Below are 27,522 nucleotides of genomic sequence, written 5' to 3'. Positions count from 1 at the left end.
ACAAGGCCATCATATTTGTAAATTTTTAACAAGTGTGTGTGTCGTATGGACGGTAATAGTTTCTTCATTTACTCACATATTATAATAATCCCTGCTTGTCCGTTTGAAGCATATATATCGGGTCGTAAAACATTTGAATATTTTCTTAACTCTATATTATACGTTTACGTAAAGTGACACATACTTTGAAATATGTTATGAATTAGTATATATTTGCACATACATAATGAACATTTCTGTGAACAATTACTCAAAAGTACCGCAATTAAGATATAAATTAGTGATATTGTAGTGCAAAAATATTCATTACGTTAAAAATGTTAATTCATATTTTGCACTTTCACAACCTAAACTCGCTTCGAAGTGTCTAAACACAAATGTTAACTTTCACGGTGAAAATATTTATGGTATTGATCGTTATGTTGAATATTAAGTTAATGACACCATAAATTGTAAGTCTTCATATACATTTAGATATTTTATACGCATTTTATGTAAATGACCCAAAAATACAATCCATATATTTGCCGACAAAAATAGTGCGTTTCCGGAAAAAACTTAATATTAAGAATTCTTTAAAAAATAAGTGTTTTAGTTTCTTTACAAAGTAATATGATTAATTTTAGAATTCCTAACATATATTCCAAAATGAAGCGCATCGCTGATCTCAGTATAGCACCGTTGTTGTGACTTGTGAGTGTTCTAAGCTCCAAAGCAGTTGACCATCGTCCGGCGATCACAAAGCACGCTCCCCACGCATGCACATCCTCCATTCGACATGCGTTGCTGGCATGTGAGAAATTAGAACCGCCTGTTAAAAAGAAAACATTGTCTATGTCAGCTTCGCGCGCGAACCAAGTTCGATTTTTGAATTGTATTGTGTTGTGATACATTTTTGTGATAAACTTTTCGTGTTCTACATACTTACGTACCAAATAAAAATAAACGTTTTATTTTTGTTTATGTTTACGGATTTATGTTCTGAATTTTGGATATTGCATCACAAAATACTATGGTGAGTTGGATGTTTTTATATTTATTTAGACATATTTTTCGCATTAACCTATTCGACATAAGATATTTTCCAAACAGATGTAGGTTATCTGCTAACATCTCATTTTTTAGTCTTTGAATATGGGAAATGTAATAAATTTCAATGATATTTATTACATAGCCATTTATCATTATTAATATGTATACATTCATATTATTGGTAGAAATATATCTAGATTTTATTTTATTTTTATTTTAATTTAATAAAACCCTTGTATATTATGTTTATTTTCCTTCCACTAATATTTCATTGATTTTGTCTTTCTATGCGTGCAGGTTTTGTCAGGTCATTAGTTAATAAATATTATATTGTTATAAAGTGACTCATCCAAGGATGCCATATAGAAAAATGTATTTAATATAAATAATAGATATAAAAATTCCATTTCCAATTATGTGGTCAACGGACAACGCGTGAAAATATTTAATTTCTCGATTTTTGCTCTGTTGATAATAAATTATAGCCTATACTATCACGCTATGCAGTATATATTAGTGTCTACCTACTTACCTATTGTACCAGCAACTGCTACTTGCACGATATCATTTGATATGTTATATTGATATAGCTATCTACCATTTTATACGAAACCTCGAACTTTACATGAGTTTCCTAGACTGTACATTGATAAGAAAGTACAGTTATATTCTAATAATACCTACAGATAGATGTGAGATAGCCATAGTGATTCTGTAATGTTCAGTACATGAGATTATCAAGTTATTGGAACAGATTTCGTTAAAAGGACAATATGTGTCGTTATTATTATCATACAAAATTATATCTAAAATAATTTTATCAAAAATTTTGAAAATCCGTATGATGTTTTTAATTTTATATCGTGTAGCTAAACTACGATATTTGTTAGTTTAGCTTGAAACTGACCTGTCAGCTTGGTTAGGTTAGTTTGTAAGAAAAGAAAGGATAAAGGACTTAGGAAACACACTAATTACTATTTGTGTGGGGGTGTAGTACCCTTAGCATTCCGTGGGGCGAGTTGGCCCAATTCGTGCCCAAGCATGCTCGACCCATCGCTACTCTTACCATACGGTACTGGAAAACGGAACATATTCTAGGAAAATGGATCATATCTTTACTCTCATGAAATTAATAGTTTTCTTTGATACTCATTGATACTTATGTTTAATAATAGTTGGGGAAGTAACATTCCTCTCAAATAATTCTTTGGATTATAGAGCTTAGCGTAGTTGGATATTGGACAAAAACAAGTTACTATATAAAATGTTCACATATGACTTCTAACGGTTTTAGAAAAAAACCCAACACTCGTACCCCTGTTTTGGTCCTACATGATAATTAAATGTAAAAATTCCTATATATTATGTATAATATATAATATAATCAACACTTTACATTATTGAAAACGTACTAAAATGATGATTTTTCGGTAACTTTGTGTTATACGTAAAGCGTAAACAACATTAAACTATGTATAATCTTAAGTAGTTCTTTAATAATGTTTAATTGTGTGTTATCAAGAATTATAACCTATTAATCTCTTTGCCGAAGGTGCGTTATAAATTCAAAATTAAAGTGAAATTTAATTTGAGCCTTGGCGTAAATGCCTTACTCGTTGAATCTTAATGTAAAATATGAAAGTACTGTTGTGTATTCACTAATTGAGGATAATATTGCAGTCATACTTTTAATAGATCTTTCGGTATTTTCATAGGTATGTCAACGTCTTATCATGTATTTATTTATTTATAATAATCGATGGTTCCACACGGTATTTCTTTCTTTAAACGAAGCACGTAAAATATACAAAATGTGTAACATTAATTAATGTTGAATAAATAAATAATGAGTAGATTGGTTTTTATTTATATCTGATATTTTATGAATTAAATCTTATTAAAACATTATTGCGAAATATGAAAAGATATAAATAAATGTTTGTATTACTTTATGTATGTTTGTAGAAAGCAAGTTCATTGGACTATTTTTTGATTATACAAAGCTTTCTTTTCGCGTAGTTCACTACTAAAGTGTCATATAAAATTGTATACCTTTGGAATGCTCCGCACGATATGATTGTTTAATTTCTATAATACAATATATAATTTCAGAACTGTTTTAAAAGTTGAATATATTGCGTTGCCGCATATTTCCCAATTGTAAAATTGATTGACTATAATTTGTTTTTTGCTGGTCACTTGTAGGGAAGATAGAAAAAGTTAAATACCCAGAAGCGTTTCTCATTGAAGATGTAGATTTCTTGCATTTTTAAACGGTAACAAATAAAAATAAAATCCAATTCATAGCACCTGTTAGCAGAAATAAAATAATACTGGTATTAATAATTAGGTGTTTAAAATTACACGATACATCAAATACTCACAAGAAAATTTGAATTATTCATGATTTTCTATTAAACATTGATTTGCTTCTTCAAAGCGTGTAAGCAAACAATAACTTCGTGGGAATTGCATCTTTGACCAAATAAAAAGCTATATGTGTAGGTGTTTTTATGATATATATCAGGAAGACTAGTGATTCGTAAACACAACTTCTCAGCAAGATTTTGTCATCATTTAAATCATGTGAATTCCAAATTCCTGTTATGTAAATAACTCTTTCTAATACCGAAAGATCGGAAAACCCTTGGATACTTTCAAATGTATCAGGCAAAGATTCTTATAAGGTTTTATTTATATTTTATTGGTTTAAAAAAGCATTTATACTTAAACGGTGCTCCAGCAGATCGTGGTGCTTTACACAAAACTGTTTTTTTGGCATTTACATACAAAATTGCTCAATTTGAATAACTTTATCAGATTTGCTGTTTTGTTCGTGTTAACTGCTTGCTTTATAAACAACATTTAAGCGTTTTCTTATAAATAATTTCTTATTTTTGTGTTGGCACACAATGATTTTGCTTATTTCAATTATGCATTAATTTAATCTACTTTTTAAGATGTTCAATATAAAAAAGCGAAAGCTCTTAATTCTTGATTGCTTTGACTACATCCATTGTTAGTTTAGGTCATAGTGCTACAGAAATTTAAATTAAAACCTCCATTCACGTTTATTGACAGCAAAAAGTATCTTTCTGAAAAATAAATCGGAAGAGCATTCACTCTAGATGAGATATAGCATACTTTCTGAATGACTCGCGAAAACCAAAAGTCTTTGACATCTGAAAGCTGAGATGATTGTTTAATAATAAGATTAAAATAATTTCTAGATATCTCGATACGAAAATAATACTTCTTGACAAAGTTATAATTGATTGTGGCATCCGTGATTGTGTATTGGATTTAATTAACGATTATAACCAATTGATTATATTCTTAAGTATTAAGGCATTTAAATAAATGTTTCTTTTGATTTCAGGATATTTAGTATCAGGATATATAGTGTTATACATATTCAAGTAAAATATAATAAATTGATAATATGTTGGCTTAAACAATAATTGTAGCTTATAGGTCGCTGTACATGTACCATTCCTATTGATATTTTTTTGTATTAGCCTAATTTGATTTCCCCCTGCCTGTTCACTTCCTGAAAAGCACAATTGCGTATGAAAGCGCAAGGAAGAGGCCGTTTGCATTGAAATCATCAAAATTGCTAAGTATATGATTGTCGAAACAAAGGAGAATGCATTTTCAGCAAACAAAAGCGAATTTCACTAGCAGTATTGTGTGTCACGTCTGTCGAGTTTTGGTCAAGGATTTATTCACGACTTGTAAATAGTAGGTATATGACTAAGCACAATAAAAGTTATGTTTTGTATCAGTGAAAGTTAGTGTTAAAGGTTACGGTGAACATTAATTGTCGATCCTTTCTAGAAATGGAATTTATATTGCCGTGTCAATAAATGAATGGTTTTTGTGTATATCGTTAACCTTGTTTGGAATACGACTGGTTTTATAAGAAAAAGGATATACATGTATCTATTGTTTATAAATTGCGCACTAAATGCTTTTACAAGAGCAAATGGAGCGTGAATTTTTATTATATTTACATACTTCTCGTGAATCGGCACCTACTCTACGTAATAAATTCCTTTTTTATTGTCCTGGTTTGGTTGAGAGCGGATTCTGGTAAGGTCGTAATCAGGCGTTCAGGTTTATTTTGCCATGAAATTACTCTATTAGTATATATTATCACTCATATTAATTATGAATGAAAAATTAATTAATAAAATTATCTCAGTAAGCAATAGATCCTTTAATGCTAAGTCTACACAAGTTACGAAAGGTATGATGAGAAAGGGTAAGCAGGCCTGGCATTTATAATATTCGAAATTCGAGCATAACTCCCTTGAGATTTTCCCCGCCTATGTTTCCAATGCTAATAAATCAAAATCAATATCCAATATACACATTCTAGAACGTGTAGCAATGCTGCCGCTTTCTATGGCGACGGGAAATGATTGCTGCGTATATCTCCTGGAGTACACGCTTCGTTCAGATTGCTCGTAATGCGATTTTAATTCTAGGAAATTTGTTGAAAAATCAGTGCAATTATTAGAATTGTTACGTGTGAAAATCTGACTTACTGTATAGTTTGAAAGGAGTTATAAGTACCTTTCGAAAAAAAGTAACTATTCCTCTTACTATAAAGAGAAAAATAATTGAAACAATCAATTAACATTTACTTAACAGAGACTTCATCGGTTTGCAACCATAATATGTGTTATGTACGTTATCGTAAAAACAAAAAAATTGCAGTATAATCTTGAATCTTAAACAATTAAATAACCCGTTTATTAAAATTTGAGGTACAATTTATACATGGTAAATAGTAAAATTAGGCATATTTTGCTACAAAATTCATAACTTCCTTACTTACTAGGCAAATCAATGCAAATGGCTTTAAAACGCCTAAGACCGAGAAATTAAGAAGAAACTTCCTACAACAAAAATTGTTCTACATATGGAATACGGAAGAATTTTTATGGTATAACAACACAATATGTATAAAAATAATGTTATAACATTCATGTGTTATATAAGAACAAACCATATTTTATGTAAAATTAACAGACACGCATAGAAAGAAACATATTATGGATCATGACTACTTGAATTATTTAACATGACTGTGTTATGAAAAATATTGTATGTAATCATCCATCAATCTTAAATCTATAACTTTGTGTTCATAATTACCGGTGTGGTTCGTGTATACATTTGTTTTGGCTGTAAATATGGCAAACGCAACTTATTTATAATAATCCTCATCATCATCAATCAATTGATCACCAATTACAAAGAATTGGGTTTAAAAATAATACTGCTTTATATTAAGCTGTTTATACAATAAGAAAATAGCAGATGTACTTGAAACAAGAAATAAAACAGTAAAAACAACACAAATGAATTATTTATGAATATTTTGGCTTCGAAAGTATTTCTTTAAATATGATTATTATAATGAATACAGATTATCTCTAATCGATAAACTATAAAAAGGACGAAAATATATTTCTCTTTATATTTAATCGTTTCGATATCACTTTCTAATGTTAAATCTTCTGAAACTATTTTTATTTATATTACTGAATATAGAGAAAGAGATTTCGAGTTTGGTAAATGGGATTTACGTAATTATTTTGCGAGTTTTGTACTGCATTTAGTCACACCATTAGTAGATGCTAACTACCTATTTCCGTAGACCTGATGCCTGTCCGATTGTTACGCTTCAGGGTTTCCTGTTTAAATAGTGTTTAAGTACAGTCACTTTTAACACGATATTATCACTTATATTTAAAGTAATGTAAATAGTAGGCAATACAGTACAATTTTACAAGTACCTTCGCTAATTATTATACTAGCTATGCCTATGCCCGCGGCTTCGCACTCGTTAAGTCGGAGTAAAATCCCTTTTCCGTCTTCGGTTTTCTATGTTATTATACATATAAAGCTTCCTCTTTAATTACTTTATGTAATAAAAAAAACCCATCAAAATGTGCTGCGGACTTTTAAAGGTAAGGCATACAGAGACACGGACTGCGGAAACCGACATTGATTTATACTTTGTAGTGATGATACATAGAAAAGAAGATCAAATATTTTTTTTTTAATTTTAACTTTTTAGAAATTAATCTGATACAAAGTAATCATGCACATATTTTTTTCTTCTTATGTCAGTATTAGTGTTATAAGATTGATGAGAAATACATTTAATTTATATGATATCGAGATATAATTCAAATGAATAGTTTATAATTAGATCCTGATGATAGATATAATTTTTATTTATATGTGTACTTTAATTACTTGAAAAAATGCTTTCACTAGTTTTATAAAAAGCTTAAAAATTCTGCTTAAATCTGAACAAAAAAGCTTAAAAATTCTTGAGAATGATCGTAACAATAATTAATCTTTCTAAAAACTACTATAATTACACGATAAATGGTAAACGTCGAATTTTATAACATCAAGACGATGTAACAATAATTAAAATTTGCCATAGTGGCCTTTACACAATATATTACGTTAGCCATTTTATGGTATTACTTTCACTAACATTTATAAACAATTTTTATTAATTGTGATTAATAGCAAGAGCTTTTACTTTGAAATTGGTAAAGAAAACGAATTTCAATCCGCCTCACAGGAGATTTGCATAACTAACTGGTTCCGACACGGATAAAATGAAAATGCCATGCTGCCTACAGCGTTAATACTGTAATTTATTTAAAAATCAACATTAGTAGGCTTTAGAAATTCATAAGGTAACTTTATCATTATATCAGCTGTTATATAAAATCGTTAACTATATAATCATAGAATATTAGTTGAACTATATAATATCAGGAAAACTATCAGTGAATCATGAATGCTCGATATAATAGGACAAGGCTAACATTCCCTTAGCATACTGAAATAGATATTGTGAAGTACTAGAATATCATTTCAATACTTTAGTAAATACGAAAATTTCACTTTTAAGCAAAATTAAGAGTATGTGTGTACAGAGTAAAAAAAAGCAGAAACAAAACTAAATTTACAATACTGTATATTATGATATAAGTATACTGGATGTATTAATATCTTCATTTTATTTCTATTGTATATAGGTACAAAATAAAAAAGCACAAATTTTTTGACACACAAATTTACGTTGAAGCAAATTTACAAAGTTTTAAAAACAATTATATGATGAGTTTATTTAATATAGTAATTGAGAGATTAATCTGGTTATGTCGATATTATAGTATTCACGTGTCGTATACGCTATCATCTACGTAATTATATACGCTACATTCATCTTATACACGACTTTTACATAGTCGTAATGCCAATGTCTTTATATAATACAACCATAAGTCATGTTCGACGGAGATGCAATCAGCTATCCACTGCACAAATTACATTTCTCAGGTATAATGCTTCTATACGAGGAACAATCGCAATTTATCTGTGTTTACGATTATTGTACTACTAGCTACGCCCCGCGGTTTCACCCGCGTAAGTCCGTATCCCGTAGGAATATCGAGATAAAAAGTTGTCTATATGTTATTCCAGGTGTCCAGCTGTCTTCGTCAAATTTCATTGCAATCGGTTCAGTAGTTTTTGCGTGAAAGAGTAACAAACACACACAAATCTTTACTAACTTTCGGATTTAAAATATTAGTAGGTTTCGTTTATCTAGTCAATTCATCTTTCCAATATAAAAAAAATAGTAAAAGATTAGAAATCCCTTAATCTAATCATTTCTGGCAATTCAAAATTTATTTAGAAGAGATAAGTGGAAACAAATTAACAAAAATTAATTCAATGGGATTCCTATTTAATAACAACTTGAATTTCTATATTTTCTTTAAAATGTACACTATAAGAACATAATACTGATAAGTAACAGATAACATAATTTTTCGATAAAACTGGAATATCTTACAATAAATTGATTGCAACTACAACCAGAAATAAGCATTGATTTTGTTGCGACATAAAAACTTTATTTCAAAATTTGTGTATTCGGGGAGCTCAACTCATTCGCAAAGACGCAAGGAAAGGTTTCGACACACATATCCACATCCAAGTGTTTTTCAGTCATTTCAACCATAGATAGCATCAGACGTTATCACACGAACCTAATGACAGGTCGTTGCGCGTATTAATGAGCTAAGGCCTGCAAGTGTGCAACATATAAACCTAGATCGCTGTACTCCGAGCCTTCTCAATCCATTTATACTAACGGCACTATATTCTTGTAACGTTATAATACATCTATGTAATTTAAAAATTGCTTAAGGTATTAAGAAATACGGTTCATTACGTTGAGTAAGTTTTTTCACTAAGTGTGCAATTTCATAATTTATAGACTCTTGTCAGAAAGGAATTTAAGTAACTGATAGATTATTATTCATAATATATAAAGGTCCTGTTTCCGATGATGGTGAAATATATAGGAAGGTTGTTAATTATTTTTTTATTTGCGCTCTAATTGTTTTGTTATTTTTTGCTGTTATGTTGTTGGCGGTAGCTGTTTATATTTATGTAATACTTGGATTATGTTCATAATATGCTTAGTTATTCTACAAATGGTATTAGCAAATCCCCATTACGTTTTATTTGAATACAGATGGTGAAGGAATAGACTGCATGTCACACCTACGTGCTCGTATACTTATTTATCCATAAATTAATATCTATAATTTGAAAGACCTTTCGCGTTACTTATAATACGCCTGCTTATGATTTAGAAACATTTTATTTGGTATATGCCTCCTTATAACAACATTCCTTTTAATCATGTAATTTCATAAATAATTGCCTGCATCAAAGCTTCTCTGTTTCCCGTATGAAAGCTATGATAGAAAGTTTAAATTAGAGCCATAACAACTATGACTAGTGTGAATTCAGCAATAAACCCAAAATGTGTGTTGTTAAAATTCAGTATTTTCTTACCATCCAAGTGTCCATCATCAAGACGAATGAGCGTCAGTGAAAGCGGGTGAACAACGTCACGAGATGACGAGAAAACTCGTAAATATTAACATGTTTATATATGCCTTTATGCTCAGCTGGTTTTGTTTCGAGACAATCGTTGAGATCTGTGGTATCATAAGCTAATTTTCGTACCGTATTGTAGGGTATAGCATCACTGAATTTAATTTTAATTTATACATAAGTCAAACAATAAAATGTCGTTTTAATATCTTATCTCTATTGATTTTTACAGTCAAGTTGCAGGGATTTCTGCTAATCTAATTTTACTGCTTTTTTATATATGAAAATATATAAAAAACATCTACTTTTTCCTATACGATAACAAGTCAATAACATAAGATTCAAAGTATATTTATAATCGTTACTGTCGTAAAAATAATCATTATTAAACTGAACAAAAAGTGTATCGTGTAAGGAGTGCAAATGCATAATAATGTCAAGGCATTAAACCTGGTTCGCGTGTTATAATTAATCGAATAAGAAAACATCTCAAACCTGAATTATCAAGATGTGTAAACGGTAAACGAGAAAATTTTAATAGCAATAAGACGACAGTGAAACTTTATAATAAATTCACGGTGCTTACAGTAAGTGGGGTAAAATAACTGTAAGAGATGTAGCAGGGCAGTACGGTTCTGACACCGTTATGATATGTTCGATGCGATCTTTTGATTGAATGTATCGTCAATTTGTACAATTTAGCGAATTGCACATTGTGTAGCGTAGCAGCCTTCGTACTGGAATGCTTACAAATAATTTTTTCTATGTATCCTAGTGTATCGAAGTTTTTAAGAGTTCATTTTTAGACCAAGATCTTGTTCTGCGTCTTCTTCTGTTCTGTATCTACTATCATTGAAAAAAAAAATATCAGAAAGATAGGAGAACGTTATTAATGAGATGGTCAGCCTACATTCGGTATTTATTCATTATATGAAGCCTTTGACAAGTACAAACATTGTTCTACCGTTTTAATTGTAAAGCTGACAAGGTCTTTATGGCCCATAATTTAGTTTCTCCATATAACCGTATTACCTGCCTTTACGCAATGTGTATAGGAAGTGTAAAGTTATTTTAAATATCTACCTACTTCAAAACATTTTTACATAATAACAAGTATTAAGTGTTAATAAAATAAAATGGCAATTATATATTTTGGCAATGGCAATTAATAAACTTTTAATTGCGTTTGAAATACATTTAATTAAAAGAATAGATTATGAAATAGCCCATTTTTAAGCCATCGTCAATTCGAATAGGGCATTAATCTTTTTAACTGTGATTGATGCGATGCTTGCATATTTAACGACTTTAACGGTGTTGTTAATCGCTAGATTATAATTTGATTCATCAATCATTTCCTTAGAAAAATATTGTTCCATAAACCGTATTTCGTAGTCGAATATACAATTTTTAATGCTGTGTTGCTAGCATCAAGTGAAGTATGTATCAAGTTCGCGTAATCTACCAAAATGGACAGGCTAGTAATCATAAATCGATGAACGTATAATTTATGCATAGAATAATTTAAATTTAATACAAATAAAGTCTACTACATTAACCATTTAGGACTTAGGTTTAGCAAAAAAACCTGCACGAAGATACATAGGTAAATTGTTACGTGCTCTTACGTAATTCAACTTTGCGGTTAACTCAAATAATTGTTACGACCTGTTTGACGCACACAATTTATTAGGGATTCAACGTTTCGCAATACCAAAATAATGGTTGGTAACGGTACATTCTAGTTGAAGAGTTTAACACGATTTTTTTAACGATTTACTTGGTTAACATAGCAGAGACGTAATTAGATGTAGACTTGTTCATTATTGTATACTGCATTGAAAATTTTCTCTTTATGATAATATTAGTAGGATAGGATGCCAACTTATTTTTCTCAAACGTCGGTCACTTGTAGGTTGCATGACAATGGAGCCCCATAAATAATTTTACAATAAACCGAAACTAACTATACCAATAATATTGAATACCCATTTCATTTCAGGTTTTAAATAATGCAGTCATATGTTACGGATGACAACTGTCGACAGATTACGAACTCGCGGGAATCCAACTCGCGAGATTGTAATCTAACGGTGTTTACAATTTTACAGTGACATATACTTACACTGCTTATCATTCACGGTAGTTAAATCATTGTTAACACCGTCTTAAGTTTATTTCTTTGTAATCTCCTAATTATATAACAATTCTATTATTTTGTCGAAACATTGAAGTTTATTAACAATGTACGTAATAAACTTCTCATTGACCTTTCAACTTGAGAATACCTAACTGTTAGCAGTACATAATGTGTTTGCTTGTTTTGCTGTGTTTATATACTCATACTCATAGACAACAACTAGCAGCGTATTTAGTTACTTAACATGGAGTAACCTACGCACATCGCAAGAAGATTTTCAACGGGCTCGTATATATTGGAATATGTATTACCAATAAACAAATAAATGAATAAAATAGATGTAATTATTTCGAAACTTATAAATTAAGTTCAATTTGTGTAGTTAAAAGAAACAATGAATACATGTACTCCCTGGAATAATTAATGAAAGCGATGTTAAATGTAGTCCTTACAATATTTCTAAAATAAAAGTATAAAATTTAGAACTCTATTTCATATAGATTATGTAGATATGATACAATTAATGTCATCACCATCCATTCATCATCACAATTACTTACTTGCTTCTATCAAAGAATATTTCACAGGACTATGTGACAGCGCCCTAAACTTAGTAGTTTAGGGCGCTTAGTTAACATAACAACGGTCATGATAGTTATACTAATGAATGTTTGTTTGTTTCTTTCTTTCTTTCTTACCTCCGTGTCTCAGCATTGCCAATTACTTAATATGCTATTTTTTTTCACGCATCTGACAATAAGAAATCATCATGGCGTTTCTAACCAAAAAAGGTTTAATTATACATTTTTACGGTCTAGTAGGTAGATTCATTTGCACCGGCCAAAATATATGTAACTCGGAGTCCACCCCGGCTTCGCCCGTTTTTGACATATAGTCTATTCCATTCAGTGAAGATCTAGCTTTTTAGTGGTGAAAGATTTTTTTAAAACAGTGCAGTAGATTTGTGTGAAAACATTACACACATACATACAAAAACACAAATGTTTCCGTGTAAGAATATTAATTCTAAATTGACTCTGAATTTCAAATCTACACAAAGGGTTTTTTATGATCATAACATTCATAGGTTGTTCTAGGTTTACACTGGAGTATTTAAAGTTAACTAATTCATTCGTCTAAAGTTCTCAGGATAAATTTATAATAACCAGTTAGAAAATACTGTTCGATAATGTATACAGTATAATATAATACCTTAAACATCAACAGCTAAGTTATCATGAGTATTGTGTCTGAACTTCATTTTCAATTCTAAGAACAATAAGGAATCGTTGCGGTTGTTCGTAACAAATGGAAACAGGATTTACAATGAATAATATAAATTGTGAAACCTCATAGAGAAAACACATTTTACGATGTTTCCACTTATATATACGAAATGCAAAGTTGACTTCCACAGCTATAAAATATTTATAGATTCTACAGCTATTGCAAAGGCTTTCATCATTACAGTTGATCATGACTTTGTATGTACTTATTAATGCTTTATTTATAGTAGTAACAAATATAATGAAAATTATGCTATGCCTTTAATTTAACCACGATCGATACCTACATATTTTTTCGTCCATAATTGATTTTATCTATATATATAAAATTCTCGTGTCACAGTTTTCGTTGCCATACTCCTCCGAAACGGCTTGACCGATTCCTCTGAAATTTGGTAAGCATATTGGGTAGGTCTGAGAATCGGCCAACATCTATTTTTTATCCCGATATTCCTACGGGATACGGACTTACGCGGGTGAAACCGCGGGGCGCAGCTAGTAGATATATAATAACCCTATGTAATCAAATGATACGAAACAGATTTAAGTACAGTCGTTTTTTAACTTCCGATATAAAGTATAAGTATAGTTTTCTGAGGTATGATTTTTTATTATTTTGAAAGATATTTTAATTGATTATAAGATTTTTTAATACTTCATTACAGTTTCATCCGTATATTAACAACTATATATTTTTATTTCTCATACATACATCTTAACAATCTGTAGCTTTCATCACATAGCGTTTTACATTTTATGAAATTCGACTTGACAAATTCCTTGCATTTATTATAAGACATTTATTTAAATTGGCATCAAAAGTTAATTCCTATTGGAAATCAATACATATGAAATCGAAGAAGACCACGACATATAACAATGATACTCCAGTATTAATCGTAATAACAGTGTGCGGAAGCATTTACGCAATATGAATTTAATTATTCATAAAAAAACATTGATACTCACTGAGCGAATCTTTTGCGGAATATCGGCATAGCTGTATATTGGTCATAAATCATTGTTATTGAAACTGTATGCTTCCAGCGTTGTATTTCCAATTGCACTGCTTCATATACATGGTAGTAAAACACAAATTACGATTTCAACCGAGAAAACAATTATGTTAGCTGTGTGGTTGATTTAATAAATGTAATAGAGTAATAATACAATATCTGTTTGAAGCAGTTCTACGACACATTGACTGTTTAATACAGAAAAATCGATCACACATATGACATACCATTTTAAATTTTTATGGTGTTTTGTTCTTAGGTAGAGTATCTACGACAACGGTGATTTGGTCCACGAGCCACTTTTACTTTCACTTTATGGTTTAATTTGAATATGTTAACCATCAAACATTTTATTTCGCATGAACCGACGTCTTTATTATCAAGATGAACTATGAATATGCTTAATTGCCCTCAATTACCCTAAATTTCAACAATTACTGTTGCGTAATTCGTATATATAAATTTTTTATAATGTTATTTAATTGTTGTCTTGATAATTGATCGTAATTCATAATATAATAATATTCTCATGAGTGTCCTTCAAAAATATGGTATTAACTGAGAATTTATTGAGAAATTTTTAAAGTATAGAAAAAAATTATCACGACGCGGGATTATTACAAATTATAATAACTCTTTTAGTATAAATTAAGTATAAAAATCTTGATTCAGACAAAAATAAAGTTTAATATTATAGCTATCCATTATAACCATTAATTTTGTACAAATTCAACGGCATATTTTTGGCAAATTTTGATCGACTAAATAAAATAAAAATTTACAGGACTAGACGAACAACGAAATAGCGAATATGAATATATGTAACTAAACCCCTCGATCGATCATTATAATACTTAACAGCAGTAAACTTGATTTGTGTTATTACAGTTTACAAAAGGTTTATTATCATTTCAGTGTTTCGGGATCAAGGACGAGAGCGATACAAGATGCTAGCAACGAGTGGGCCCGAGGCCCATGAGCAGCTAACGAGGTAATAGTTTTTTCTTAAAAATAAAAGACTAACTGATTTTAACTGCGATTTAACTCACTACAACGAGCGTGGTCATGGGGAGACTGAATTCTTTCTTTAGTTCTACATAAGTCATCAATCGTTTCCTTATCCCTTACCCCTTAAAGCTGGTCACGTATTTGCAAAGGCATCTCTGCAAATGTTCATGGACGGTGGTGATCGTTTTCCATTAGGCGAACCACCAGCTCAGTTGCCCGCTATGACATAAAAAAAAAAATGAAATAGAAACCACTACAGACATATAACATCTCAGTCTCCCCGTGACCACGCTCGCTGTAAAGTGTTCGAAACGTCGGGTTAATAATATAATGAATAGATCGCGTTTAAAATCTGTTAAAAAGTTTTTAATTTCTAGAAACTACTATTATAAAAGTAAAAACGATATTTAACATATCATCTAAATTAATATTACCACGATTTATATATAACTTTATACACACATGAAGTACATCAGGATATTTTTTGTAACAAAGTTTTGGGTCAGCTTTACATGAAAAAAAAATCATCTCTGCTATGATATATTTCTGAATAATTATTAATTTTAAAATTTAAGCCTTGAGCGAAATGTGCCTTCTAATATTGACACTGACATTTTTAGCTTATTTACTCTCTTTCAGTTTTAGTATCAATTCATAACTGAAGTATGGATTGAGTTTATGACCATATATACGATTTTACTCCATTAATTGATTACTGCTATCGGTACACTGGTGTAACGGTCTTCGGTGAAAGTTGGCAAAACCGTCATGTCATGAGACCTTCAAATGTCTTTATTATTTTTGAATCCAATAAAAACAGACTTGGGAGAAAGTTTTTCTTTGAGTTTATTATTTGTAATAATAATGGTAACTTATAATGCAATTTATTAAAATAAAGCTATAATTGCTATAAATTCTATAATCTGATTATTAAGCCAAGCCACTTTTTCATTGAGTAGTATTTGGAAGATATATTTGCTATTACTGTTTCTTTTGATTTAAAACGATAAATAAATGGAATATATTAGGTATATTTAAATATCTTCTCGTTAAAAGTGCAAAGGCGTGTTTCAAAGAAAGGTTATGTATTTGATTTTAAAAGCTGCATTTTATTTTTGTAAACAAATTTCGCTTTCTATGAGAACATTTCCTCAACTATATACAGAAGCACTAAAACAGGAAGTCGTTATAAAACATCCATCCATCACTAGTAATACAATTGTGGTATAATACTAATTTTCTGGATCATATAATTCTGACTTCAATAGCTTTTAGTCATTCAAGTGTAGAGTTATTATGGAATGAATGGTGATTACGACTTTTTTAATACATTTGATCCTAGTTATAAACTAATCACCCGAAAATTTATAGGAATAGGCGATTGAGTTGCAATTTTCTGACTTGTATATATAAAAATTGTTTTCATTTTGTATAAAGAAAGATTAGGTTAGAACACTACAAGTTAAATTACCGAATAAAAAGGCGATTGGATAGAGTTATTTTATATAAGAATAAGTTATTTAATATAAGAATGTATATTATCTACACATCTTTTTTCATTTTATTCCAGTTGTTGAGTTTAGAACTAAATAAAGCTATCGATTTAATTATTACATTATTTGGAAAAAGTAACCCATTGATTTACCAGTATGGAATTACTGGTTAGATATAATTAATGTAGAAGACCAGTATGACAAAGAAATAACTTTCAATGACAAGTTAATAATTTACACCTTGAGCTCAGAATGATTATAGTACTCGATGACATGGTGCGTAATTGTTACAATAATTAGAGTATTTTTCAAATCATTGGGTTTAATTTGTGTGAGGTGTGCTCTCACTCGAGGTGTGTTATCACGACCTTATAAAAGTTATTTTTTTTATTTGACAGGAATTTATTTGTAGGATTCTTTTGGTTTTTCAGTAGTTGTTATGCTAATGTAGCAGATATATATCAGATAAACAAAAAATCATTAAATATCGCTCACACGTTTTGATTTTTTTTTTTTAATGTCATAGCGGGCAGCTGAGCTGGTGGTTCGCCTAATGGAAAGCGATCACCACCGCCCATAAACATTCGCAAAGGTAGTACCTCTGTGAATGCGCTGCCCGCTTTTATGGGGTAAGGGAAAAGGAAAGGATTAACGACTGGAAAGAAGGAAGGGACTAGGACGGGTGAGGAAAAGGAAACGGGCCTCTGGCTCCCCCACTCACCGTACGAAACACAGTGGCATGCCACTATTTCACGCCGGTTTTCTGTGGGGGTGTGGTACTTCCCCGGTGCGAGCTGGCCCAATTCGTGCCGAAGCGTGCTCGACTCCCACAATAAGCGGTGTATCTCAATTGACTTATTTTATAACTAACCTTATTTAATCTAACCTTATAACATAAGTGATAGCTTAGCAAAATACACACCATATTATATATGGTGTGTATTTAGCTTTTGATTATTCAAATTAACGTATATTTAAAAGGCATCATAAGCTTTAGGTTATACTTACGACAACTTTCTTTTTCTTACTTATATGCGAAAAGTAGGTAAAGTAGACTGAAAATTAAAACCTGCTCTCTACACCTAATCAGTAATCATATTATAATTAATAGCAAATTTTATTATGCCTCGTCATACTAATTAAACAGAACACGTAGTTTTACGAAGACATAAAGAAGTATTCTAAATCTGCAGCTACGGTTAGGTACATACCTTTTAAAAAGACTCGACTTTTTGTACAAGGAGTTGATATTTTAGTTTAGATCGATTTGTTTGTTTTCTTTTTATTTGTATACCTATAAAATAACGTACGACATGACTTGTAACCGTTCCTAGCTCTACAATACCTTCCAATGTCTCTTCACTTACGTGTACTTATACAGGGTCCGGCTTATTAACGCCTTTGTTTCCTTATGAAGAAGACAGGTAACTTATTTTTCATGTCTTCTATCAAAAATGTTTTTCCTAGTAAGTGCCGTGTCTCTCTCTCTCTCTCATAATGTATGCATTACAACACTGCCTTTCTTTATCATAAAATAATGTGTATATTGTGAAATATGTAATGTTTTTGAAAATGTTTTAGTGTCTAATATTAAACTAGTGCCACTTAAATTGACCGGTGTTTTAATCGTTCACGTAAATGAGTAAAATCACAACGGCGTTACATCATGGTCGAGTGAAAGTTTTTGAAATAAAATTTCACTTTTATGTTATAAGTATTATGGTAATGCACAAGACCTACGTATTGCACATTTGAGTTGATTTAATGATTTAAGTACTTGATAATTATGCTTTCTCCTGTTGTTGTTTGCAGTAATGGTAAGAACCTATTAGTGTCGTCATAATTTATTTAAAATCTTCTGAAGATTATATTTCACACGTTCGATTTAAATAACATTTTATATAATAAGTACTACGAGTATTTCAATAAGCAAGCAGTCATATCTAAACTTGTAATATACATTGTATCGAGCGCCCGTAGAGACATACTCAAAGATCTTTTACCCCCAGAAGAAGTCATTCTGTCACTAAACAAAGTAACATATTGATTGATTGCGCGAAATCACGCAATATAACACAGCAATGCACGTGTTCAGATGGTAACGTGCGACGAGAGCACACCTGTCGGCGGCTTCCACTTGGGTGGTCGCGAGGATGAGGGGCCGCGAGCGCCGAGCGTCTCCTCACTCTCGATGTACAAGCAGAAGATTGACGCGCTGTTCGATGACACCCGCTCGGTTACTAGCCTGCAGTGTGGCCCGGATGTAGGCAGGCGAGACAGCAAGGTAATTCTATTTCTATTATTGTTAGGTAGGCTAGATAATAGTATCTGAGAGGTTTTATTATAAGGCAATGTTATATTCTCATAATTTTTCGGCACCAATCAAGAAATATCGAATTACCAAATGTTTTTGGACAGCCGTGAATTTGGAAAATCAAAAAACATCAATGTGCAGATTTTGTAAAACAATTGTTATTTATTTGTTTCCACAGATAAGTTTGCCGCAAGATAGTAAGACGATATTTGAAGATGAAAATGACTACTGCGAGAATAAAATTAAGAAGATCAATAACACAGTCCAAGACCGTATAGAAAAAATGTTTGCAGATATGGCGGGAGAAACCAGGCCATTTGAAGGTATTGGAGTGCACGTGTTCAATGTGCATTATTTAGGCTCTACACCCCTACAGAGTAAGGTCACGAGCCTCTCTGGTTTGCAAACCCCATTAAAAGATTTATATTTTGCCTATAGAAAGAATTTCCGCCATAAAAGTACATTGACGGGCAGATTAGAAATATCAAAAAGTGGACTGAAAGTAAGGTACAAAGGGGAGAAGGGAGATTTAGAACAATTAAATCCATTCCCAACAATAGCTGTTTGGTCGGCTGTGAAATTTGTCGTCCAAGAAACGGACAAAGAACCCAACGAGCAGAGCTACGCATTTTTGCCTCTCATTACCGACCCTGATAACATCGATCGTCATGCGTTATTTAAGTCATTGGAAGCATCTGAAAAGAAATACATCCTCTCCCACAACGAAAACACCCATTCACCCCTTTTCGCTGTTGTGATGAGGAAAATCGGAGTCGCTAAACAACTCGAGTGTCATGGGTTTGTATGTCAGACGACTGAAGACGCTATCGTTATAGCGGCGACGTTGTACAAATCCCTTATGTCACACATGAGTCGTCAAGGCCACGCCGATAAGAAGAAGTTGAAGAATCGAAACGGAGTCAGTTGTATGAGCACGGCTAGTAGTTTACCGGCGAATGATATCCCGGTTAGACCTCCACGAAAGAAACGCAGCACGTCGTCTTATAGCGGCGACAGTGATAGAGCTGATGGATTCTCAGCGAGTGAGTCATTCACAGAGCAAGCAAAAATGGATAACTTCAAGGAATTATCTATTTCATCCCCACCCGTCCTCCCTCTAGACGCGAAAAGAATTACAGTTGAAGAAGTGAAAGCTAAATTGGATTCGATTAAACACAATGGTACTCGTGATAATGAACTGAGGAAATCGCTGGAAAAGCTGTCGCATCCTGCAAACTTTCTGAAACAAAACCCTCTTAGTAGTAGTGAATCATCGGTTCGCAGTAAAGTTTCAGAGAAAATTGAATTATTCCGTGAATTGGAACGACGAAAAAGTATACAGCGACCACCGACATTGCCACCACCAATTCCTGTAAAACCAGCCCCATCCCCGGATTCGAAGGAACCGCTTAGAAGGACACAAAGTGGTAGAAAATCTTTGGGAGAAACTGGTGATATTCTAACAAAAGTCGCGATACCAAGGTCGGGAAGTTTCCTGAACGCGGGGGGATTGACGCGTTATAAATCTATTGGCCATAGGTACGTTATTAAATATTATATTACTATTATATATATATTGCATTATGTCATAGTTATTTCCGCAGTAAAACATTTTAACGGAATTTCGACGTGTAACACATTTTACGTTCCACTTGATCAGAAATGTTAAGCATTTCTATTTAAGCACCGATTAAAATTAACCAGAATATTTCAATATGTTGCGTGTAGCTAATTTCACAATCAATTGTAGACTAAAACCATTAATGTTTAATTTTTTTTTCTAAATAAGATTAACAGCAATAAATTAATAAAAAATAAATATTTCAAGCTATTTTAACGAAATAATGCCATATCGCCATTTATAACTTAAACTTCATAATAATCAAACAAAATAAACTGTAATTTCAGGAACAATGGAAAGAAAGGAGGCGGTTCACCATTGGGTTTCAATGAACTATTTAACGAATTTAAAGTGCAAGAAAACTTACATTCGATGGACGAAATATTAAATGTCATCATCGACCCGGACGGAATGTCTTTTAATGATTTAAAACCTATTTATAAAGAATTTCTACTCAAGCTAGCGGTAACGTTGACCAAGGACGAAATTTTTCAGCACAGTAAAGCGATAATGAAGAAACAGAAGAAAAAGATTTTACGAAGGAACAGCACGTTCCAAATCAAGAGGAGGAAGTTTTTCAAAGGTGCCAGTGGACTGCGAATGGTATTTAGGTTACCATTTGGAAAAGACCGAAAGAAGGAAAAGAAAAAGTTACAGGCGTTGGAAGCTAGCACCGCGTTAAAAGCTAAGGATCCTATATCTGAGAGCTCTGTGTCTACATCGAGTTACGATTTGAGACAGTTCAGACCCAAAGAGCCACCTGTACTTGCACCTAAAAGACAAACGACGAGACAAAGAAACTCAAGGCGTTCAGATAAAGCGGTCCACGTTTCTGAACGGAAAGGGAAGTCGAGGCCTGGAGAAAGGACATCTTCGGAAGACTCAGATTTCTTAACGTTGAGCAATAGATTGGGATGCCAAAACCGAAACAGCTCGAGCGGTTACGTATCGTGCTCCGAATGTGAGTCCGAAAGCTGCATGGACAGATGTTATTGCTCTCTCAAAACTAACTGCAAGTCCAAGTGCTATTGTTCAGCTCTGGATACCGGCAAAGACTCCGCGAAGGCGAGACTGCTTGGAAAAAACTGCAAAGAATGTTCCAAGTAAGTAAACAATTATTAAGACAATCATCACACTTTCTCTTCTCGCATTACTATTCTCCTTTCCAATTTGGCCATTTATAACAAAACCTTATCTTGCAATAGCAATTAATTTTATTGCTCATCAAGATCGCATTTGAACGTTATTTAGAAGCGACACGAATAAGCAACGTATTTTCTATTTCGATCTAATCGTATGTAAATTGATTTCTTGACATTTCTTTATTGGACAAAGTGATTGAAATCTAGATTTTTGAATTCTCTAATCCGATTAATTTATATCCTTACTGGTTTTGGTCGAACAAGTTTATCACATGCATTTCTCTACTTTCGTTTGCTTCGTATATATCATTCGAGTCTAATAAGAGTGCATCTTTGCGAAGAGAATTAATTACATTAGCAGACTTAACTGTAACGAGCTCAAAGGAATGCGTGCCTTATTTATTAGATATTTATAGTTGATTATTAGATTTTCTAAGTGAAGAAATAATACGTTAGTAAACAGAGCGTGACGTGCCTGTGGCTCGAGACGGCTCATGAGTAACTAAACCGAATTAAAATTACTTTACTATGAGTTTATATTATCACAAATATAACTTTCCTCATCCGAATTTTTACTTTTATTGGGCATAACTCTGTAGATTCGTAATTGTATTGCGAATCTATATAATTGCTATCGTTCATAATTTCCCATATATATCTCATATAAAAAAAGTTTATGTGAAATAAGAACTACTTGCTTTATATACATAATATATATTGTTAAAATGCATTGATAGATGAATATATTGATATATAAAAATCAAATAATTGTAGAGACAATGCAGGTTTCATTTGCCTTACATATTATTGTTTATTATTCAACAGTTCAGCTGTTGTTTTTTTCTATTTGTATTACGTTTTTTGCATTACAAATAATTTTAAATATATTCATACATTTTTGTTCGGAGATTGTAATTCCTGAAGCACGTATGAAGTATTATTATTGTTAGGCTTTTTGGGCAAGCAACCTTCTATACTTGAAAATTGTAGAAGCCTGTTTGTTAGTTTGAGCACTTTAATACCAGGAAGGACTGGACAGATTTCAAACATTCTTGCACCATTGGATATGTTCGCGATTCCAGCGTGCTATATTTATAGCGCAGGCTGATCTAATGAATTTTTATTATTTTTTTTTAAATAAATTACTTGTATTGATATAGATTGAGAAAAATCTAAATTTTAGTCACATGCAATGCATTAACGCAGACTGAACTGCTAACAAAATGAACAAGTTATAAAAATGGTCATATTTAAATGAGTTGTAGATGTAATTACATGAGATTATAATTTAACGTAAATAAGAAGACAAATAATACATAAATATTAGTAGGAGTTCTGTGTGTGTCGATTTCCTACTAATATTATAAATGCGAAACTTTGTAAGGATGTGTGTATTTGTTACTCTTTCACGCAAAAACTACTGAACCGGCGGCAAAGAAATTTGGTACGTAGACAGCTGGACAACTGGAATAACATATAGGCAACTTTTTATCCCGATATTCCTACGGGATACGGACTTACGCGGGTGAAACCGCGGGCCGCAGTTAGTATTTCATACAAACGTTACGTAGTTACCCCGTATCGAGGATTTTGACTGATGCATCTTACAATTGTTGAAATTATCATATATTTGTTAAGACTGTCTGTGTATATTTTCCCGCAACGATATTAATTCGTTTTCTTTCCATTAAAGCGTGTTTTCAGTTTTTAATAATAAGTAGTAGTTTCAAAAAATCTTTATACAAATTAGTTTCTATCGCGTATATGTTAAACATTCCTTTACAAAAAGGTTGCCTGGAAGAGATTGCTCTTGAGCAATAAGGCCGCCTTATAGTGCATATGTGCCTGTATGGTCTTATTTGTTTTTTACAATGTCTGTTTTTACAATGTGTGTGTGTGTTGTACTGTAAAGAATAAATAAATAAATGTTCAATTCCTATTTTGAATCAGACTAATATTATAAATGTGCAAGTTTGTTTGTTTGCACTTCTGTCCGTCAATCACGCTGAAACTGCTGAACGGATTTTGATGAAATTTGGTATACAGACAGTATAAGAAGTCAGCTGATTTAAGTGATAGGATACTCTTTATCCCGATTAAATGCTCCCTTGGCATATAGGCATCTAAGGACGCATATCAGTGTCTAGTTCTAAATAAATTGCCAATGCATTTAAGTATTCAATAAAGCCCATACAATACACATTTCTAGAGAAGTATACGAAGCTGACTACAGCTATTGCTCCTGCGACTCGGAGAGTTGCGATGAGAGCAACAAATGCTACTGCAACGGTCCCCGGCGCGCTGTCCAACCGTCACAGAGCCTCGAATACCTGCAGAGCCCGTCGCAGCGGGCGTACTCAGACAAACTGAAGCGGGCCTTCGACCATGACGGGAAACCTAGGAGCAGGTATATAAACAAACATTTTATTTTCAGTTTGACGCACAAAATCAAGAAGATAATAGTGATTATAACTTAATAAAAATGAAGTTGAGAATCTTTCGTGTTTGGGATCATCGGTTCAAAATAGGTAGAGAAAAGAAAATATTTTTTTATATTTAACTAGCTTTTGCACGCGGCTTCGCACGTGTAAATTCGTGTGAAAATTCGGAGTAGTTTAATAGATTTTATTACACATTTACATCTTCCTCTTGTGTCACTATCTATTCAAAAAGACCCGTTCATATACGTTGTATAGTTTTAAAGACAGATCTTTAGAATACATAGAGATAAACGCGGGAAGCAACTTTGCTTTATACCATGTAGTGATATTGTCTCAAACGGTTTGAATTAAATCTGTCCGTTTACTGTCAAAATCGAAAGCAGTCCGTTACAAACATACAGGTGAAGCCGTTTTCTTTTTCTCACCCTTCCCAGTCCAGAAACCAGTGAAGGAACACGCGTCTTTTTGCCACGGTTTGTCAAAAAGACGCGGGTTCGAATCCCGCCTCGTGATCAAATTTTTCCTATTCTTTCAAAATGTATCATAAAACAACGGATCTCACAGATCCAGAGCGTCGAACCGGCGCCGCGCGCGCAGCTCCGACAGCGTGGCGCTGGACTACGAGCTGCTGCTGCAGAACAAGACCAGGGCCAGCAACATGCAGCGGCTTACCGGTAATATATTATTATTTATTTGATTTCTTTGTATGGTTTTTATACGTGTATATACTCGCGAAACTTTACGATCGCTCTGAAGCTAGCTGCATTATGCTGCGGGGAACAAGATCAGGTGTCAGCGGTATGGGCGCGGGGTGAGGGGGCGAGTGTACTGAGGGCTTTTTTATATCATCATCGGCAATGGAGCTGGTAGATCGCCTGATGGTAAGCGCTACCACCTCCCGTGAACATTTGGGAAGGCGTAAGCGATTACAGACCTTCGCCTCTACAAATGGATTGCCTTTGAATAGGAAAGGGATTTAGAAGGGTAAGGAAAAGGTTATGGGCTTCCGCCTCCCCCACTAATCGAAACAGAGTATGTATGGTGTGGTACTTCCCCGGTGCGAGCTGACCCAATTAGTGCCGAAGCGTGCGACTCCCACATATAAGTGCGGCCGTGTCAGTGGGACGGGGAGCCCCTGTACTATGCGCGAATTCGCAAATAGATTAGTAATATTAGTAATAGTTGAAATAACCACTGAAATTGGACTCTGTTATCCATATTATTATTATATTAAAAGCAGTGGTGGCTCAGTGGTGAGAACGTCGGACTTCGGAATCGATAAGTCGGGGTTCGAGACCGGGCGAGCGTGCAGGAAATAAATTGATTTTACAATTTATCTGCGCATGTGGATAACATCACCACTGCTTAAACGGTGAAGGAAAACATCGTGAGGAAACCGGCATGTCCAAGAATTAAAAGTTCGACGACATGTGACATCTGCCAACCCGCACTTGGCCAGCGTGGTGGATTATGGCCTGAACCCTCATAGGAGGCCTGTGTCCCAGCAGTGGGAACATATATGGGCTGATGATGATCCATATTATTATATTATCTATATTATTATATTAATTATCTACAATATAATATTGGGGTATTTTATGTAAATCGGGCAATTTCTGACTGCAAAAACTTAATTATTTTCAGAACTATGTTTGATTATTATAACATGTACTGAAATGTAACGGTAACTTTATAATTTTTGTCGCTGTCTGCATCAATTAAAATGCCTTAGATATTTGAAAAACAAATACAAAATGATTTATCTTCCAGTCCGTAGCACGGGCGCGGGTTCCCACGACGCATTGAGTGTAAAAAAGTCCGCTGAAATGGCGGCATTATTCGCCGACGTACGACTCTCGCAGCGCACTGACGTTCGCTCCCTCGCGCAAGGGCGAAGGACCAGGCCTCCGCCCCTTCCTCCATCTAGCGTGCCCCTCTCTAGAATGTTCGAGCACAGGCCTCTGAGCCGGAACGCATGTTTGGAGGACACGTTGGGATATTTTCCTTGAAAAATGAGTTATTACGTCATTGGGAGCGTCAGACTTTTCGTTACTTTAAGCATACTTACGAAATTACATATTATCAAATGTTTTTATCATAATTATAGTCCATAGAAACATCCATTTCTTACTTCTCAGTAAAATTGATAATAAAGCTTTTGAAAAATATCGTCATTTACGAAATAGAAGTTTTAATATTGCTGAAATGAATTACGGAGAACATTTGTTTAGGATGAAATTATGTTAAAAAAAGATAACGGAACTGCTCTGACTCTCAAGAAATATCAACGAACGAATTGTAAATAAACATAAAGTAACAGTCATTATTTTCAGAGACTATATGACACGTAATAAAATTTCCTTTCTAAAAACTATAGTACGTTTATTTATTTATTGTTACTTTTATAATGCACTTATTGTAAAATCCGATACTTCCACCACTAGTATTCAGCTAAGATTTTGTTGTACATGACTTGCGTATCTCAATCAATATACCACCTTATTTATATGATAAGGACGATAATTAGGTATAAAGCTAATTTATCTATGTATGTAGTTATTTATTCAGTAAAATAACGTTTATTATACATAGGTTAACCGTTGAGTCAATGTAACTTAAGGATTTGATTAAGACAAATTTTTTGATAATTTTATTTGATTATTTATTGGGATTTAAAACGGGGAAACAAATTTGTTAGACGATATTTAGTTCTTGTATTTCAAAGATTGGTTTACATTCTAATTTTATAATGAATACTCATCGTTTGTAATTGTATGAAAATTCTAAAGGATTGCTTCAATCGTCATTAAAGCCATTTTAGTGTTACTACTAAAATATAGGATCCGCAAAATGATAATGTTCCGATGTATTCTAAGTGTAAATATGTATGTTAAGTATCTATTTTATACATTTATATGATATTGTTTTATTCTAATGTAGTGTTTGAATATGAATTATCATATCTGTGCAATAAATTTTGTGCAATACAAATATATGCAATGTGCTAAAGAAATGTTACTGCCTGTGCAATATCGAATGATCTGAAATATATTTTGTTAATAAACTATTGAATTGAA

General features: G+C 32.5%; 1 protein-coding gene and 1 long non-coding RNA gene across 2 annotated transcripts; one reads left to right on the top strand and one right to left on the bottom strand.

Moving 5' to 3' along the window:
- Positions 1–99: 99 nt before the first annotated feature.
- Positions 100–1,610, bottom strand: LOC119836214. Its single transcript, XR_005288084.1, has 2 exons — positions 1,565–1,610; positions 100–811 (listed from the first exon to the last, which is right to left on the bottom strand). It is a non-coding gene; the product is annotated as an uncharacterized LOC119836214 (long non-coding RNA).
- On the top strand, positions 805–27,522 carry LOC119836213. The gene is made up of 8 exons (XM_038361482.1): positions 805–1,015; positions 15,342–15,417; positions 19,023–19,211; positions 19,420–20,780; positions 21,150–21,965; positions 24,214–24,411; positions 25,010–25,119; positions 26,216–27,522. The coding sequence occupies exons 3-8, from the start codon at positions 19,023–19,025 to the stop codon at positions 26,452–26,454; spliced, it is 2,913 nt and encodes a 970-aa protein (XP_038217410.1). The 5' UTR covers positions 805–1,015; positions 15,342–15,417; the 3' UTR covers positions 26,455–27,522.

Source organism: Zerene cesonia, chromosome 23 (genome assembly GCF_012273895.1).
Source record: "Zerene cesonia ecotype Mississippi chromosome 23, Zerene_cesonia_1.1, whole genome shotgun sequence".
Taxonomy (NCBI): Eukaryota; Metazoa; Arthropoda; class Insecta; order Lepidoptera; family Pieridae; genus Zerene; species Zerene cesonia.
The sequence above is the reverse complement of the archived record's forward strand: the minus strand, read 5'-3'. Positions and strand labels throughout refer to the sequence as shown.

Excerpts from the sequence above, each read along its gene's own strand:
- LOC119836213 (XM_038361482.1), top strand. The coding sequence starts at position 19,023 with ATGGTAACGTGCGACGAGAGCACACCTGTCGGCGGCTTCCACTTGGGT. Across the intron at positions 20,781-21,149 it reads TATAAATCTATTGGCCATAG|GAACAATGGAAAGAAAGGAG; the intron begins GTACGTTATTAA and ends CTGTAATTTCAG. Across the intron at positions 21,966-24,213 it reads AACTGCAAAGAATGTTCCAA|AGAAGTATACGAAGCTGACT; the intron begins GTAAGTAAACAA and ends ACACATTTCTAG.